The following is a 19,506-nucleotide window of genomic DNA, read 5'->3' on the forward strand; positions in this document are numbered from 1 at the left end:
TTGTAAAAATCTGAGATGACTGAATATGGCTTAGATTTTATTCCAGATGACACTATTTGAAGGCAAGGACTTTTTGATTTCTTCTAAGGGTTTTGATTTTTTTTAGGGGAAATTAAAGAGAAATGCATCTAACAGGTGTTATACATTCTGATGTTCCTCTTCAAAATGGTGGACTAGCAGAGGAAAAGTCATTCTGCACATGACAAATGAGTATTTTTTGGTTTAGAAATCAAGAAAAAGAACAAAGGATCAGAGGTAGCACAGCTAGAGTAAGTGGACTTTACATCTTTCCTAGGCCTTAGCTAGACTTCATTAAATTACAGTAGAACCTATTGCATTCTGCAATCTTCAGCCTGCTGACAACTGTTGTAATTTCTTCCAAATTTCTGCAGAAAATGAAAAAGATTTACAGCTGTTCTAACCTCTATCACCAAGGAAAAAGCTGTCTTCATTACTGGAGAGTCCAAAAAGCTGTTTGTCTCCTGTCCATCCATCTTCTTTTAAGAGAAAAACCTGGACAAAAAAACCCTCTGTTTCCAGCATGTGAGCTTTGATTGCTAAGTCCTTCTAACAAAAAAACCCAAGAAAAAAGCCAGTAATTCCCCAGTTTGTGTGAGCTGCCCTCCAGTGCCAAGACCAGGCACCTTGCTGGGGGTATCCTCAGCAGCTGTGTCAGTGCCAGCCACACAAGCGAATGCAGCCACAGGCAGATGTGAATCTGAACTCTGCTTTTACAAATTAAAAATGTTGGTCTGCATTACATTTTTAAGTAGGTATAACTACTTCATTCAACACACTGTGCTCTTGCAGCCAGTTGCTAATCCCACTGGTATCCTTGTGCTACTTTGCAATGGGACTTTCTGCTCCACAAACCAGCCCAGTAAGAGGAACTGGACAACAGCTTTTCTCCAAGCAAAGAGTGCAAGCCTATCCAAAAGCCATGGAGGAAATCTGCAAAGATGGAGTAGGTTCAACGCAGGTCTCTCTTCAAGGTTTAATTTGCATAAATTTGCATTGTGGAGAAATTGGCTGGATCTGCCTTGCTTCCATTTTTCTTTTTTTGGTCCTCCCTCATAGTCATTGCCTTCTTTTAATCTCCATTGGAGATTATGAGGGAGCTGAGAATACAGCTCCATTTCTTCAGAACAGCAGTCAAAAGAATACTAATTAGTGTTTGTCTTTTGTTGTTCTCACACTTCAGTTGTAGTTAAGCCAAAATATCTGAGACCTTTGTCAACAGCAGAGGAGTGCAGAGACCCAACACATATTTTTAAGATAAAGAAATAATGACTTCTTTCTCAGTTCCACAAGAGAAATTAAATCCTGCTGTTTCATGGAGGTGTAACATTATGCACCACCAAGTACTGCCCAGCATTTATGTCCTGCCCTGTGCACAAGGACTTCACTGCAGTCACTGTCAGCAACACATTCACTGATCTCATCTGCAATGGCTCTCACTGTAATGAAAACTTTTGCTGTCCTCAGCTCTCCAGACCTGGTCCATTCCCTATGCATTTCTGCCTTGAACATCTGGTTCTGGCAGCTACCATGATACCTGGGACCACAAGAATTCTGACCTTCAAGTGTGACAATGTACTCAAACTTGGTCTGACCCAATGGTGAAAGAACATTTGCACTTTTAAAAAGACTATTGAGTGTCTTTAGTGACAACTTGCTTGTAAAACTTGAGTGAGTCCCAGCTAACTAACAAATACTGCTTTCTCTGTTTCTCTGAATGCTCATCCAAGGAAAATGAGCACAGACCCTTCATGTTTTAGCATGAATCTCCTCCTCTTGACTGGAAAGGTGAGCCACTATCAGTGTATCACATGGCTGGTCTGATACAAAATATTAACTACACAGCTCAAATTATACTCATTAACTCTTCATGGAAGGAGGATTTAATGAACAGGACCCAGGACTGCTAATTTCTGCATCTATTTGTGTCACTTAATTCATATGCAACGCTGGCGAAATCATATTTTGAAGATTGTATTAAACTGCTCACAATCGTGTTGACACACCTCAGTGAACACTGTGAGAGCTTTCGGCATGTGGACACCAAAAATGTACCAAATACAGCAGTCTTCTCTCATAGAATTTTGAGTCAAATAATGTTAAGAGGCTTTCTGGGGGTTACTGATGGTTTTCCATCAGGGCTTTAGTGATGTTTTTATCCTGAGGGTCTTGGTGATTCTTGTTTTGGCTCTTTGTGCTGACTTACAGGGCACTTTCCTGTACTAGTCATGCAGATCTCCTGTTACATCTGATGAAATGGTAACACTCTGGGTAAGAAAATGATGGAAAAGAGCATCTGATTCTGCTAGGTTATATTTAGTAAGGGTTGGAATACAATAAACTAGAGTGACACTGCTTTTGCTACTCTAACTAACATACAAACCCCCATGTAAATTCTCCTCCTGCCACATCCAGATGGGATGGACATTTTTCTGGACATTTTTCATAGCTTTTATGAAAGCTGCTGTGGTCTCAAGTGATCAAACTATTGACAAGAGCAGGAGTTCAGTCTCCAAGCTCATTCCACTCCTAGAGAAGCCGCCAGACCCACCATGATAGCACTGAGTTTTTGTCAACAACAGCAACTTTCTCCAATTCCTTCCTCCCAGTTGCATAACAGAGGCACAGAAAAAACTATCAGGTGATACAAACTTTCAGGTGCTACTGACCTGGAAAAATATAAACTGAAGCCAGGGTGAATGTCTGTATGTACTATTAGCAGCTCTCTAGAGTTTTCAGCAATTCATTTTCCACATTGGTACAGGTTGACAGTTCTTAAAACATTTCAACATGCCATTTGGCCAGAAATGTGCAAATTGTCACCTGTCTCAATGCTGGGTGAAGAATAAGATATCCACACTCGGACTTCAGATGTGATGAGTAGTGCCCTGGTCCTAAAGATTATGTTGTTGCAAATATAGGATTGAATTTCCTTTTTGCTGCAGTAAAAAAGTACCTGAAGCAGTGTGTATACACAGTAGTGAAAGGATATATATACATATATACATATACATATATAAATATACACACAGTTACATATACATATATACACACATCTACATACATCTACATATATATACACATATATGTGTGTTTGTGTGTGTATGTATGTATATATGTATGTATGTAACATCCTAAGCTGTGTGCAACAGACATGCTAGAAAAAGGATCACTGTTTGAACCATTTTAAAACAAAGGTAATAGGTAATAGCAACTGGGATAACATTAAGATTCTCTAATAAGCTGGTTTTCAACTATTTACATGCAAACTACTTGTTAAATAGAAGATACCTTCACTATAAATAATAGACATAGGGATTGGCAGAGCATTATAGTCAGAAGATTCAAGTTTGAAACATTTTCAATTATTTGCAAACTACTTTTCACTGCAGGATACATATTAACCTGCAGGTAATGGAACAGTGTACCTTCAGTTTTCTTTCAATGTTAAGGACTACTAAAGAAGATGCTTTTCCTTCTGAACAATGCAACTACTTCAGTAATACCTTGCTACTATTTTTCAAGAGCAAAAAAACCCTCTTCAACAACAACACTCCACACAAGTACAAGGATTTGAGATTGTGTTCAATCTAGATGCAAGATAAATCTTTATTCAGACATAAAAAGTCCCACCATTGGGAGAGGTTTTATGGATACTTTAGTATAATACAGAAGTCATTCTTCTCCAAGGATTGTTTTAAAGCCTAAGTTACAATTTGCAGATGGATTATTATATTTGATTGAGGGCTTAGCTATGGGTCTAATAAAAACCACATGAAAGAGGGCAGAAGGGATAAAAATCAATAGCCCAATGTTCTTACATGGCTAGGAGGATGGATGCTAACAACACAGAAAACTTATCATGTTATTTACCAGTTTTTGATGCCAGCTGCAAAAATATGGAAGTAGCCTTAAAAGAAAAATCAATTATGAATCAGTTATTAACAACAGAGCATTTTTTCTGCTTAAGATGCCTAAACACAGGCTGGGCTCTGTAGCTTCAAGTGACTCACACCATTTATTGCATGCCCTCAGAATGGACAGGAATACACAAGTTTGGCAGCTTGACAGAGATTTGTGGAAAATCTCTGTCAGGTATCTCAACAACTGTCAGAAATAAAATGGATCTTGTTAAATCATGGATAGCCAAGGCATTTGTAACAGGCTTTTAAGCTAACCTACCAACAGTGAAAATTCAACACCTACAAACACAGCCACAAGCCACCAGGTCACTAGTGGGCTTCAGTACATGCTCACCTTAGATCAGGAAATTTAGAAGCAATAAGTGAGAAATCAAAAAGATAAAATGGAAGACAGTGTATTAAATAAAAACTACCCTCATATTTGAAATTCATTACTTTCTTGGAAGAAACATTCTTGAGTAATTTCTCTGCTCTGAAAGTTATCATTATTTCACTACAGAATGAACTGCAAGCATCAGATATAATTTGTAACAATAACTGGGAATGCTTATGATGCTGTCTGACTGGCTTTAAGGCATTAATATTTCTTGCATTTATTTAGCCTAATATCTCAGGTACATTCTGTTACTCAAAGATGGGTGTACATGCACTAACAGTAAATTGTAAAAATTCTAGGATTATTAAGTCAATTCTGGGAACTTTCCCATTTAGTATTGTAATTCTATCTGATCTCACAGAGTTTAGGTAGCGCCAAACCATGCATTTCATGTATCCAAATGGTCATCACAAGTCAGCCCCAGGACAGCACTGGAAAGCATTGTACCCCAATGGTGCAGCCTCTGCAGGAGACAGAACCAAGGTTTCAGGAGAGAACAGATACTTCTCCATTTTCTCAGGGGAAGACAGGGCCCAAAGAGATTAAGAACGTAACAGAGCCACTTGCTTCCCTGCTTATCCATCCTTTACAGTTACCACACTAAACAGTGAGATTATCAGTGACTGGTGTAGCACTGAGGGGGGGAATGCAGCTGTTTAGGGAGGAGACACACTTCTGCCTCATGGTGCTTCCCTGGGGACAGCAGAGCCGTGTGTTCCACCATATGGTGCTGCTTCTCATAGGGTTTGATAATGCTCATATAAAGTTTGCTACATTCCAAGTTCAGCATGAACTCAAATCCCAGCTCTGCAGACTTCTAGGTCTTTGTTGGCTGGTGCAAAGTGCCTGAAGAAAACATGTTCGGGCATGCAATTTAGTAGTAAATGGAATGACATGAGGTAGAAGTCATTTTACAGAACTGCCAGCACCTAGAAGGGTGTAAGTCTATAAATTTTATTGAACACGTACACAAGGCTTTGCTCTCTCCCTCTTAAAAAAGCCCAAACAAACACTAAACAAATCCTCTCCCAAAACCCAACAGTCAAGACAAGGCTGAAACAACTCATTTTTTCTGGCTTCTTGTACTTCTAGCTTCTCTTTTCTTTAGAAAAGCAGCTACTTAAAGATGGCTGAAATAAATTCATTCGGAGATTGAAAAGATGCTAAAATAATCTGAGACAATTTTTGCTTGTTTACCTGGAATGAAATTTTAAGCAAAACGGCAGTAGTGTAAAAATGCAGCAGAACTGTGCTACAGCATAGTAAAAATCCTCTCAGACTTCCTCAGTAAGAAAAATAAGCTCTTAGCTGCTTTTCATGCCTGTGCACAGGGAACACTAGTTTTAGAAGATCAGCCTCCTCTGGGGCCCATGCATCTTTACAAGAGGATTGTTCTCACCTCTGACTTCACTGGTACAGGTGCAATAACCAGAATGAACACTGCTAGAATTCTCAATCTCAAGCTGAGATGCAGGGCTGGCATTTGGGGCAAAAACAAAAAGGTGGGGTTTTTTTGCTATAACTTGAGAAAATTTGATCTGGCAGGTTCCAAGTGGCAGTAATTGTGGAATACCACAATGCTGTTTTAACATTATTTTCAGGAAAGAAACAACTTAGAAAGTTGTCATGAAAGTCTCAATGATTGCAAAGCTAAATACAGCTGGTGTTCCAGTTCCTGCTGTGAGAAGGTTACTTTCTGTGTGTGGGAACTGTTCTCTCAAAAAGCATTTGTTAAAAAAAAGTGCGAGTCAGGACTAGCTCCAATCTGAGGGCAAACAAAAGGGGCTGACAGACAAAAGAAACAGGATTCAATGACAAGACAGAAGTAGACCTGCAAGACTCCTGGAAGTTTCTGAGTACAGGAAAAGAAAAAGATTACATCATTCCTTAGAAAACTTCTCTTGATTGTTGCACACGTTAGCAGAAATAATGTCTCTTAGTAATCAGACACATACATGCCGCCACAACCATGAGTTCATTTATGTATAAATTTCCCAATAAGCACAGGGACCACAGCCCTTCAAGTATTCTATACCCAGCTATGTTACTTTGGGCCACTGTGAGGTTTTCAATATGTATGGCAAAAATATAGGGGAATGAGAAGGCAAAGCTGAATTACCCACTGATGAGCAGTCATGAGGTCATGGCAGTTTTAAGCTTTTTGACATAAAAATGAGTTTTGTTCTTTTTATGTAAATGCTATGTTTAAGGCATAAAGAATCCTGCTTCAGCTTCTGAAAGACTATGCTAAACCTGCACATGCTGACCTGCCACACCAGCAGGGCAAGTGTGTTTGGTGGCGTCATTCATTCCAGCCTCCACATTAAGCATGTTGCTAACAGCAAGGTTACATCTGTAAGATGGACTTGGCCAACCTACTACAACAATTGCTCATCATATCATACTGTCCTTCACTAGCAACATCACAACAATTTGAAAAAGTTGTATGAACCTTGCCAAAGTAATTGAAAACCTGGGGTATTTTGCCTGTGATCAGCAAAGCTCACAAAGCAGCAAACTTGTATTTTTATGAAAGAGCTGCAAATTGACAAGAAGGCAGCATGATGTAGGAACAACTCCCAATTTTCTGTGTGCAGAGTAGTTTATTTAGTTCTGTAAGTCAATGCAACACAATGGACAACAGGGAACTCTATGTGCAGTCATAGTGTGCACTGCCCTGCATTTTTTTTTCACTTGTACAGGCACTATGTGAAGGCTTTAATAAGATAAAAGCTTTAATAAGGCTTATTAAATAAAAGCTTTAAGGCTTATTAAATAAATAATTAAAGGCTGTAATAAGATATATGAAATATAAGTTATTTATGACTGATTCTGTCCTTGGAATTATATTGATTCCAGCAGATATGTCTACACATATTCTGGAACTTTCTAGGCAGAAAGATCTTTCTGCATTGGTTTGGTTGCATGATCAGGTCCTAAGAATCTAAAGACAAGTGGTAAACTATTGAGATTAAACAGCAAGAGTTGAATTTAAACGTAGCAATGCTCCAACAATTTTCACATAGAACAGAGGCTCAAACCAACATGATTCAACAGAAAATGGCAGAACACACTTTACTGTTCCAACTCTGAAGCAAATGCCCCCCAAAAATATGTGAATATTTACTTTTATACAGCTGTCATCCTTTAGGAGGTGCAGGAGAAAAAAAATCAAATACTGTCTCCTTATTGCTGCAGACCAAAATAAATTTTTCTTGGTATTTTGCCAGTTCACATCCCAATGAACTGCACCCACTAAGCAAGGTCACATAAATGATTGTGAAAACAAGCTTCCTTTGTGCATGAAGAAGAATGAATCACTTAGAAAAATGTGACATCTTCAGTAATACTTCTGCCACTATGCAATATTACTCTAAATTACGCAATTCATCAATACAATGTTCATAAATGTATTTTTGGAAAAATGACCCTAAGTAAGTTTCTGCATAACTGCAGCAAGTGGGATTTCTCAGTGAAAGTGAAAATCTGGAAGAACAATGTCGGACCCAGGGCACAGGGAACATTTCTCTGCCTGTCCTGAGAAGTCCTGATCCCCCAGGGGAGCACTGCTTTTAACCTTCGTCAATGGAGGCCTTTCAAGACTTTGGGATGAATTGGAATCTATGAGTGTGTGAAATAGATAATAGTATAGTTTATCACAGGGTGAAAAACTTAGAGTTTTGGGTTTTTAGTATGGAGGTAGATGGAAGACAAGATGGAGGATTTTAGGTGTTGTCTGATCTCCTTCTTGTTCTTCATCTACTCCATTTTCTGCAGTGTTGCATGATGTTTTCTGCAGCATTGCAGATGTTGCATAAACAGAAAAATAATTAGTTACTGGTTGAAAGGTAGAAATAAAATACATTGTAAGAATTAATTGGACAAAATAGTTTTAAAAGACTTTGAACCTGTGTGCCTTGTGACTTTTGGTGCCTTTCTCTTTATATGCTAAGTCTGAGATGTAGACAGCGTGCTGAACTGTTGATAAGAGAAAAATAAACAGCAACCTGAAGACTGAAAAAACTAAAAGTCCTGTTCATCTCTCAATCCTGGCACAGAACTTTCTAGGGGGTCTCCCCATCAGGGGAATCCTTGGGCGGGTTTCCGCAGAACAAGAATGCTGTAAGACCATATGCCAGCTACTCTACAAAAGAATTTTCCAAACTAAAACAAGGGCCATCTGAAACTCTGAATTGCCAATAGGCAGCCCTCCTCTTTCACTCAGCTGCAAAGAAATTTGAGCAATGACTTTGCAAGAGATGCATAGAATAGACAGTGAAGTATCACACATTCACAGGGATGCCCCAGCTGATAGGTTTTGTGGATTCCTTTGAGTTCCTTTGCTGCATGATTTAATTCCTCCTGCACCTTTAAACCCCTTCCCAGCTAGATAATTACATTATCATTGCAACCCATTTCAGAAGTTGTTACAAGCAATATGGCTCCTAAGGCATTATTGTATATTATCTGGCAAGACCTCAGAGCTAAAATATCCAACTAAACCCTGCTGGATAATGAGTCCCAACTACTTTGCTCCTCAGCCTCTTCCCTCAGCCCTTAAAAGGTGCTAAATGTATGACCTAATCTGACCAGCAGTACTCAGTTTCTGAAGGATGAACTGATCATCCTGAGGCCTTCTACCTACACTGCCTGCACATGAGGCATACAGGCAACAACTGACATGATGGGAAGACACGATCTTGCATGAGCCAGACTCAAACATACAACAACCAATACAGGAATCTCTCACCTTTTTTTGTTATTGACATCTCACACAGCAGTGGAGCTGCACAATAACTAACTCATAGTTTTTAAATTATTTACATGTTGAACTTAGGCATCTCTACTACTAATATACAAATGAGTTTTTGTACAGCCACAACCTAATTCCACTGTCTTCACAACCAAGGGCAAAACTTTGAAAGGCAACAATAGTTCAGGACAATGGCTTGAAAGATGCTGATAGCACTGCAATTCTCAACTCATGGACAAAGTGATTTCCATAAAATGAAACAAATAGAGATTGTTAGAATAATTTTCAGTCCTGTGATAGAATCAGTGTCATTACCAATCTGCATCATTTTATTATAATATCATAAGATCACGGTCCACTGTTTCTGCCAAAGTAAGCCAAAAAATCCACATTTAGGCATGTCACATCAGATGTGATACACCAAACTCTTTGTTTCACTCATACCTCTGAATCTTGTATGTCATGATTGTGGAAATTCCCACTTGCAAATCAGTGCCTAAGATGCCCTGTGAAACACAATCTGAGATTGCTGGGCTGCACAGCTGGGGAGAAGTCCAAACACTTTCTACCTCTGTAAAGTAGGCAAGGTGCTAATGAGAACATCTTTTCTTCTCCCTATAAATTAATCAATTATCTGAATTCTGATTTGCATAGGATCTGATTTTGCTTCAAAGCAAGCCAAAAAGGGAAAACTGGAAGCAAAATAAAGGCATCGCCATTTTCATTTAGTGAACAAATATTAGACATGGAGAAATAAATTTTAGTTTTGCTTTAAACATCTCTAATTGCTGATGAACTACCTAATGAAAATAGGGTTTGGAATGGGTCTGGAGGCAATTTAGAGATTACTCCTACACCATGATGATGTCAGTATTTTCTACATTGCTTGACAGATTTTTTTCTACCTGGAGACCATCCCCTGAAGTTGGCAATCCAACAGTTTATCTAGGTAATGTCATATAATTATAGAATATCCAGAGCTGGAACTGGAAACTGGAAGGGACCCACAAGGATCACCAAAGTGCAAGTACTTGCTACATTTTACAGGGTTTTTTCCCTTCTCCTGACCCACCGGTGATCAGAATATTTTTGTAAAATTTAATTTGCAGAAACTTTTATGTATTCATTTCTCCCCTCAATACTTTTCTCTCAAAACATAGCAATATCATTTATTCAGGATTGTGGCTCTAGACTTCCAATTATGTTGTATTTCCTTCTTCCTAATTGTCAGCTTACTGCTTTTTTAAACTGCAGTAACCAAAAGTGCACATATTTTAACTTTAGCCTTCAGGACATCATGTAGGAGAAGAGCATTTATGCATTTTGCACTGCTGTCAATGCATCTTTGCACAAGGTCTATTTTTGCTGTAGGTGGTACGACGCTGTGGATGCAGGAAGTTCACAATGTGGTGGAGCAGTCAGACATCCTTCACTGCAGGACTTCTGCCCAGCCAGCCATTCTGTACCCCTGCAGTAAATCACTCCTAAGTGAGGATGAAATTCACTCTTTGCTGGATGTCTACTAAAGGACACCTTCTCAAAGGTTGGGTGTTCAATCTGATCTAAACTAGGTTGCACAAAATGCCCCTGAACGCAGTGAAGAGTGACAGTGCATCCCATCCCATGCTAAGACAGATGTACATGGGCTGAACTGCCCTCCAGAGAGGCACTCCTCACAATCTGCCAAGGTAAATTGGATAGCTAAAGTACTGGTTTGCAGTTAAGTTAAATCATGGCTGTCCAATTTTCAGACAGCTGTTCAAAGTAAAATACACCTGAAATGCATTGTGTGCTCTCCTCATTGATCTGGACTCTGTTCCTGGTAAACCAGAAAAAGACCAGGAAGAACTTTAGACTTTTATCACCCAACACACTTATGTCCCCTCCCAGCCTAATGCCTTTGTCCATGCTTGATAAAATATTTCCGTCTCTTAACCAAAAGCACTGCACAGGGCTGGTTGCCGGAGTGAGCCCTTCCAAAGAGAACCCTTCTTGTTGGAACACCTCATTTTGAAGTGAAGCATTACTGAATTATGGAGAATACAGGATTAAAAATAGTTTGTTACATAGAAGATATTTCTCCTACTTTCTTGTTAGGCACTTGTGACACTGTCCCTCATGAGAAAATTCTTACTAAAGAAAGATCAAAGTAAATGCTTGCTACAGGAACTTTTTTTCTTTGCAATAACAGGGCAAAATTACATTTTAGAAACAAGCACTAAGGCTGGTCTGAACAGAAAGAATACAGAGAATTTTCAGAACAAAATTAAGAACAAATATTCATACACACAAGACACAGACCTCTGCTCTAATAATTTTGACACCAGTGATTTTAATGATGCACAAAATTATTTTTAAAGCCAGATACATTTAATCCATTTTTCACAAGAGGAACAAAATAAATACTAAAGAATTTGTGTTCAGATATCAACTCCCCTTGTTTGTGGTATGGGGACTGTGGAAAACACTGCCAAAGCACTTCAAAACAAGTATCAGTCAAACAAGAATCCCAGGAAACTTCATCTAAATCCTGTTCTTAAAATGCAATTCACAAACCTTTGATAACAAAGGTATCCCACTTGCATGGTTCTCCTTGAACTGACTGTGCTGGCCCTGTGGTTTAAGTGCTTTCATATCCATATATTTTCTTCTCCGCTCTCCAAAAACTGTAGAGATTTTTGATAATTCTCAGTCTTTGCAAAAGAACAGAGCAGATCCTCTCCAGTAACCAAAGAGCAAAACTAGAAATACATTTCATACATCTTAAGCTTCAGTAAGACTTTCCTTTAAGAGCTTGTTGGTTTAAATTTGCATCACTGTCACACACGTGCTAGCCCGAAGTTGCTCCTCAGCATTCTGTTTTTCAGTATTACACAACAGAACTGCTAATTTCTGACTGTGAAGTGCTGTAGGCTGGGCATTTAGAGCCTTACAATACTGATATTCGGAGGTCCATTTACTTTCCAGACATGAAAATGCCACACACAACATCTTATGTTGCACCTAAACCTGCAGATCTGATTTCTGCTCTGAGATGCATTTTATTGCTGGACTTTAGCCTATATGTTCTTGACTACTTTTTAGTGATCTACGAATGCCAATTACATTTAAAAACTGTGAAGCCCACATCTGTTCTATTTTTTTTCCTACCCATACATGTACAAATCTTTATAGACATAATTCTGTGGGATTTGAACAAAGGAAAGGAACCATCTACTCTTTGCAGCTGACAGTGCACAGGTGGGAGGTTCTGTTTCTACATCTCTCTATTCCCAACCTCAGAGGGATTTTATGTCACACTAGTGCTGCAGAGCCCTCTGCCACCTCAGTCAGCCAATCTCAAGTCCTGCTGGGGGGTTCCTGAGAATGTAGAGATGTCCTCTCAATGCCAATGTCTACTCTCTGGTTTTAGAGCAGTACAAAACCCTGCTTAGGTTTCCTAAACCAAGGTAAGTTTCAAAGAGATCAAAAAGCTTTTAAATAGAGAATATTATTTCTAATATTTTAACCTGAAATTTACAGAATATCGTCTTTCTTCTTGACCCAAAGCTAACAATTACTGACTCAAGGCAACTAGATACATATTTAGCAGATCTCAGTAACCTACTGGACATTGTAACATTGCTTTGTCTACCAAGTGAAATGACTCAGATTTGGGTATTACATACAAAAGAGCTCTGGGGGTTCTTTGCCAGATTTCTAGACTATTTTTCACAAGTCAATGACAGAATATCAACATCTGTACTAATCAAAGCTCTCCAGAATCATAATGTACAAAAGAAAATCTTAATTCCTGGGAACTTTATATTGCTTGCATCACACCAGAAGGAAGTACAAAGATAAAAACCCACACAAATGCCCTCCTGCCTAACAGAACACCCACTCACCACCACCACCCTTAGTTCTAACAAGTCAAGCATATCCCCACTGAATTTTTATAAGGTGAAGACAAAAGCTTGAGTTCAAGCCAAGTAGCTAGATCATCTCATCTGTTCTTAGGCTGACAAAGGAATGATCAAAGAGTACATATTTGTAGTATTTAGTTTAGTTTGTAAATATTGATGAATTGGATTCACGAGAACAGTGCAGACTACAAACAAATTTATTTAACTTTAGCTTTTAGCATTGCACACTCCAAATGTAGATTTTTGTTGTCTCTCTTACAGACCAGCACTTAAATTTAGTTGAAACTGAAGATGAAGTTTTGAATAGTCCTTCTGGATTTGACTGGCCTTCAAACACAGAATCATTGAATGGCTTGGGTTGGAAGGAACCTTAAAGACCATCCAGTTCCAGTCCCCTGCCATGGGCAGGGGCTTCTCCCACTAGACCAGGTTACTCAGAGATCCATTCAGCCTGACTTTGGACACTTCCAGGGATGGGGCATCCACAACTTCTCTGGACAACCTGTTCCAGTGCCTCCCCATCTTTGCATGGAAGAATTTCTTCCTAGTACCTAATCTAAATGTACCCTCTTTCAGTTTGAAGCCATTGCCCCTTATCCTGTCACTACAGGCTCTTGTAAAAAGTCCCTCTCCATCTTTCTTGTAGTCTCCCTTCAGGTACTGGAAGGCCACAATTAGAGCACCCCAAAGCCTTCTCTTCTCCAAGCTGAATAATACCAATTCTCTCAGCATTTCCTCACAGGAGAGGTGCTCCATCCCTCTAATCATTTTTGTGGACCTGCTTCAACAGGTCCCTGTCCTTTCTGTGCTGGGGACCCCAGAGCTGGACACAGCACTGCAGGAGGGGTCTCACCAGAGGGGAACAGAGAGGCAGAATCCCCTTCCTTGGCCTGCTGCCCAGGCTCCTTTTGATGTAGCCCAAAACACATTTGGCTTTCTGGGCTGCCAGTGAACATTGCTGGGTCATGTCCAGCTTTTCATCCACCAGCAGCCCCAAGTCCTCGGCAGGGCTGCTCTCAATCTGCTCAACCCCCAGCCTGGAGTGACACCAGAGTTCACCCCATTTGCTCTACAGTAAGAAAACCACAATGCATCAGGTGTGTAGATGCAATAAAATTTTTGTGGATGTTTCAGCTTGTACATGGGAGTTGTCAGAACAACAATGCAGTTAAACAATACACTCACAGGCATCTGAGTGATCAAATAAAAGAGGCATGCAAAGCTCACAGAGCTGAACACTGAGATTTCTACTGGTGGAGTATGAGCTGCGCTAAGCAAAAGCTTTCATGTTCTAAAAATAAAGTTAATTTGATTAAAACATCATGGAAACAAAGATGCAAATGACTAAACTAATTTCCTATTCCTGTCTTAGATGACTGGTACCTAATCCTTAAGTAACTCTTTGTATTCAAGTGCAGGAGGAATGGACCAAAGAACTACCTCCTCCAAGAAAAAAAACAAACCTAGAAAAACAATCAATAATTGATTGATTCTGTTTTAATTAAATATTGTTATACTTCACAAAACATTACCCTCCATCAGCTGCAAACCCCTGCACAACCACTAACCCTTCTAACAAAGAAGGCATATTTTCTTGATATATATTCTCATTTAATATACAGATTGCATTATGTAAATAATTTGTACGGGGCTGTAAGCCTGAGATAGATAACTTCACTAACCCTTTTTTTTTCTTTTAATAAATAAGAAGAGATGTTCAAATTTACTTTCAACTTTTTCTCTCAGCTTATTTTCTACTATTAGCCAACCAACTGGAAGGAAATAATTTAAGAGAAAACAAAGCCTTTCAAAAAACAGAAAACAAGTATTTTATGCTTTAAAGAGCAAGATCTAGTACTCCCTCTTTCCTGCCCAGTATTAACAAAAAGCTTCACTATATTTCATGCTAAAAATGTTCCTTTCTTCAAGCTCTTTGAATGGTTTTTCTCCCTTAGTTCAGAAGATAAACTGTTCCGCTCATATACATAACTTAATCTTTAAGAGTTTCACTATTTTGGGATGCTTAAGTAGCATCTTGGAACTCCAGAGCTGATTTCTAAGCCATTGAAAGGAACATGAGGAGAAAACACTGCAATAGACTGTGGTGGTCTTTTTAAGAGAACACTTCTAGGCACAGAAGCCTATTAGTACTTCCCTCTTGAGGAAGAAATATTCCTCTACAGGATCTTCATTTGCCTGGCAGCAGTAAGAATATAAAAAGAAAACTGGTCCTACTTACACTGACCTCTGGCAAAACAATTAAAACTCGCTCTGTCTCCTGAGTCAGCTCAGAGCACGTCCCATACTGCTTATTCAGCAGCACCACAGGCTGACACTGTCACCCAAGTTCCCCTGTCCCCACACTTGTCCTCAATAGTCAGCAGGTCCCCAGCCTGAAATCACATTCACTACAAAAAAAAAGCCATGAATGCTTGCTCAGTTATGCTGTATTATGCAGATCTCACCCACTGCCATCTACAGAATCTATGGGGTTGGCTTTAGTACACCCATCCTTCTTGACGTGTGTGAAATGCAGAGCGGGGAAAAAATTCAACTTGGTAACTTGTCACCCATTTATTACTTGATCTTCACTGATTTCTCTTGTCAGAGAAGCCTGATAGCCCTCCTTCTAGGCTTGAATGGGAGAAAAGCAATGTTTCTTTGTAGCCATGCAGCTTGCAGAGTTATTTGAATTTTCTCAAATTTTTGATAGTTTTTACCAGAAAAAAATTAACTCCCAGTTAGTGCACTGAGAGAAAAACCTGGCTCAGCCCACCCAAGGTAACATTTGGAACATTCTGTTATCTAGAAAGCACATAAAAATAAACTTGCCTTCCATAAAGATCCTGTTCCAGTAAATTTTTCCAACTTGATTTCCTCCAAGAAATATTAGATTTGATAAAATCAGCATTGAAGTGCTAACAGATGCTAGGACAGCATGAAGTCGACGACGAAATCTTGGCGAGAAGAAACGTTCCTGAGGGGCAAAACAAAAGGTGCACATGAAGTTAACAATCCCTGCAAATCTTCAAGCAGCATTAAAAAAAGACATTGCCATTACAAAAAACAACTTTCCTACACAAGTGCAAATCTTTATGGAACAGATCCCAAAGATTTTAAAATATCTAACAGAATCTCTCACCAATGCCATTCAAGTTGGAGAAGGCTTCCTGATTAAAAGCACTCTTGAATCATAGTAATGGCTGGAAGTGACCTATGAAGGATCAAAGCAGGGTCAGCTAGAGAAGGCTGCTCAGGGTTTTGTTTGGTTTTTGAATATCTGTTTGGGTTTTGAATATCCCCAGTGATGCAGACTGCTCAACCTCAACCGCTGGGCAACTCCTCACAATAAAAGAGATTTTTTTGTATTTAAATGTAATTTTTTATGTTTGAATTGGATTTCAGTCTGTGCCCCCTGCCTTTTGTCCTGTCACTGAATACCACTTAAAAAAGCCTGTAGTTGGGTATTTATACACATGGATTAGATTCCCCTGAGCCTTCTCTGCTCCAGGCTGAACAGCCCCAGCTCTCTCAGCTTCTGCTCTTACAGCAGAGGTTTCAGTCCCTTTACTATCAGTCCATGTCCCTGGCTGGGGAGCCCAGAATGGGACACAGTTCCATACATTCAGTGGATTAATTCTTATTTTACAAAATATGCTCCTTGATGAATTTTTGCTGACAGATGTAAACAGTAGCAATGTTCTAGGGTGGATGATACTTCCAATAGGATCCAATATAGAGTAAAACCCTTCAGTACACAGCAAACAGCATCAAACAACTTCAGAAGTCATTAATCCTCGGGTTGGTTAATAAGACATCATTGAAACATTCTAGAATCAGATTAGATCTGGTTATAGCAATGACTCTAAACAAATAGATACCTCTAAAAAAGGTTCACATATACATGCAGTCTCAAATTTTCTTTTCAGTGCAAATGTTATCGCTCATGTCCAAGAAGTGTAATTATCCAGATTTTGGTACTGTTGTCCTAATGATACAAATAAAGGAGGCCTCTCTCTACCATATACTAGTTTACATTTTTCTGAATCTGTATTTTGCATTATCACCTGAAATGTAAGTACAGCATGGAGACTGCAAGAAGATGGTAAAAGAAGGATGAGGGAGTTTTAGCTTTCTCCATTATTCAGTTGCTAGAGGAAAATTTAAAGAACATTTACAGCACTTCACCAAGAAATATTGTCTCATTACTACACAAGGAAAAATATCCTGTACATTATGGCCCCAGGCTGAAAGCCTCTGTACATAGTGCTTGAATTTTCAAGAGACTGAATGCTTTGTGTGAAGTGATGACCATTTTCCAGGGCATGGGAAATAAGGGAAGTATGAGGGACTGCTCAGCCTTCATCTCATAAATGGTGACGTTGCAGAAAGCAAAGTCTTGTGACTGCAGCACCAAAAAAAAAAAAAAAAAACAAAAAAGCAGTAATTAATCTTTAATAGCTACAGGCAGGCCAGAATTCATGCTCAGATACCTGAAACAACATAAACACATGCTCAAAGCACACCTAAAAATACGTTTCTAGACAATTAAATTGCTCCTTCTGTAAGCATCAAAACAAATGTTTCAAGTGCTAGATTATAGAGACAAATCTTCAAATAAATGACAGTTACAGGCATAGAAATACAATTTCAAAATATTACTGCAAAGTAATCTCTGGGAAATTGAACGTTAGCCTTGGTCAGAACTATATCTAGTATATGAGTCAGCCTGAGTCAGCACAAGAATGAGGACAGATAAGGTTTAAGGACAAGTGCTCTGTATCAGTCAGTATGTACAATAGAGCAATAGCCAATCTTCCACACAATGCTATGAATAATAGTCATGAATGAAAACAGAGACTGAGATCTTTCTCTGAAAATTCTGGATGAAAACTAGGGCATGATAGGAAGAGGTAGAGAATATAAAAAATTGAGTTAATGAAAGAACTTCTTCCCTTTCTAGTACTTCACAACTCCAAAGCTATCCAAAGACTTCCAATACCTTCTCCTTCTGTTCACACACACATAGAGTATAGCTTAAGTTTGTCTCTTCCTGAAAGGCATAGTTTCAATGCATGGTCCCACACATGAAAAATGTCTGTCTTTTCAGAATGTCTAAGTGTAGGCACACAGAGAAAACATGTGAAATCTTGCTATGAAATCCATGTTAACAGCAAAGTTTAAATAAGAACAAGTTATGATCGTGGTAGCTCAAATTAAGCTACAGCTCAAATAGAGCATTTTCTATCATCAGATCTACCTTTCACTCTCCCTTTGTCTATCAAACTTACTTGTTAACTCTAAGGAAAAACAGTTTTAGTTAAGAAAGGTAAAAAATCCTCTGCTAAACAATAGAAAGAGTTGGAGATGGACAACCCATCAGACAGCTGGTGTTTTATTGCATTTTCCATCAAGGTAATGATCATACTTGTTAAGTTTCTAAAGTTTGCCTGTTTTACAACCCAAAGCAGTACAACTAAAACAACATAAATAGCTAAAAAAGTTCTGCTACCTTTTTTTGTTTTAATGAGTATAGTTACTAAAAAAATAAACTGTCACATATAGTACATCACCTTTTACAGAACTGCTGCACATTAAACAAGGCAAGTTAAATGTAGTATAGACCATAAAAGCCCTTAGCCATTTATAAGGTATAAAGGAGCAGTTTATGACAGATACAGTTTAGACAAGCACTGAATCTTCACTGGGTTTTTCTGTAGCTAATTTCCATTAGCTTGACTAGCCATTGATCCAAAAAGCAGTAAACATTTTCCCGACAGTCTTTGATGTCAATGCAGATTTTTCTCAGCTGCTATAAAAGTAAAAAAGAAAACTTTTCTTAAACATCTCAAGCCATCTAGAATAAGCTAACTGGGAAAGTACCAGAGCAGGTAGTGTGCTCAAATTAATGTGTTGAAAGCATTATTTAGCAATGAAAAAGAAATTACAGTGGTCTAGATAACCCATAACAACAATTTTATTTAAATATTTACAAGCTTGTAAATTTTGTGAATGTAGACAAATTGTTTACATCAAAGCAAACTTAAACTCTCCACACCCACAACTCTTCATTATGCCATTTAATGCTTTTCACAATATGCTCCATTACAGCAATATAAACAACTGCTATGGATTTATGGTGTTTCTCTGGATTTTAGTGCTGTCTCTTTCTCTCTCCTCTTTCTTGTTGGAAATACAGCCAGAAGACAGAATGTCAATCTTGTGTTAAAATGACAATGAAACCATGGCTGCCTGGCTGAAACCCTAGTTTGCATCCCTCCTCAATGCTCCATCTTATAACCTCACATCAATGCTTTACCATACTTCACTTTTAGTAATCACCAGCATCCCCAATTCCCCCACACGTTGTGTAATAAATGGACTGTAGCACTTAAACTACACCAAAAAAAAAACCAAAACCATACTATCATGATACTCAGCCCAACTGCATGCAGCATGGCATAGAAGGTGACTTGTATAACATCGGCTCAGGCAACCTTTTCTGGAACTGAATGGAGTTCAGGCTATTAT

General features: G+C 38.7%; 1 protein-coding gene across 1 annotated transcript in view; it reads right to left on the reverse strand.

Annotated features, from left to right (window-relative positions):
- The window catches only part of HHAT (hedgehog acyltransferase), a 148,565-nt gene that overhangs the window by 42,626 nt on the left and 86,433 nt on the right, over nucleotides 1-19,506 (reverse strand). Inside the window, exon 12 of the mRNA XM_014308003.2 lies at nucleotides 15,808-15,952. Coding sequence (XP_014163478.1) covers nucleotides 15,808-15,952 — 145 coding nt within the window. The remainder of the gene's footprint in view (nucleotides 1-15,807; nucleotides 15,953-19,506) is intronic.

The sequence above is a fragment of the Geospiza fortis genome, unplaced genomic scaffold (assembly GCF_000277835.1).
Source record: "Geospiza fortis unplaced genomic scaffold, GeoFor_1.0 scaffold41, whole genome shotgun sequence".
In the NCBI taxonomy this organism is placed as follows: Eukaryota; Metazoa; Chordata; class Aves; order Passeriformes; family Thraupidae; genus Geospiza; species Geospiza fortis.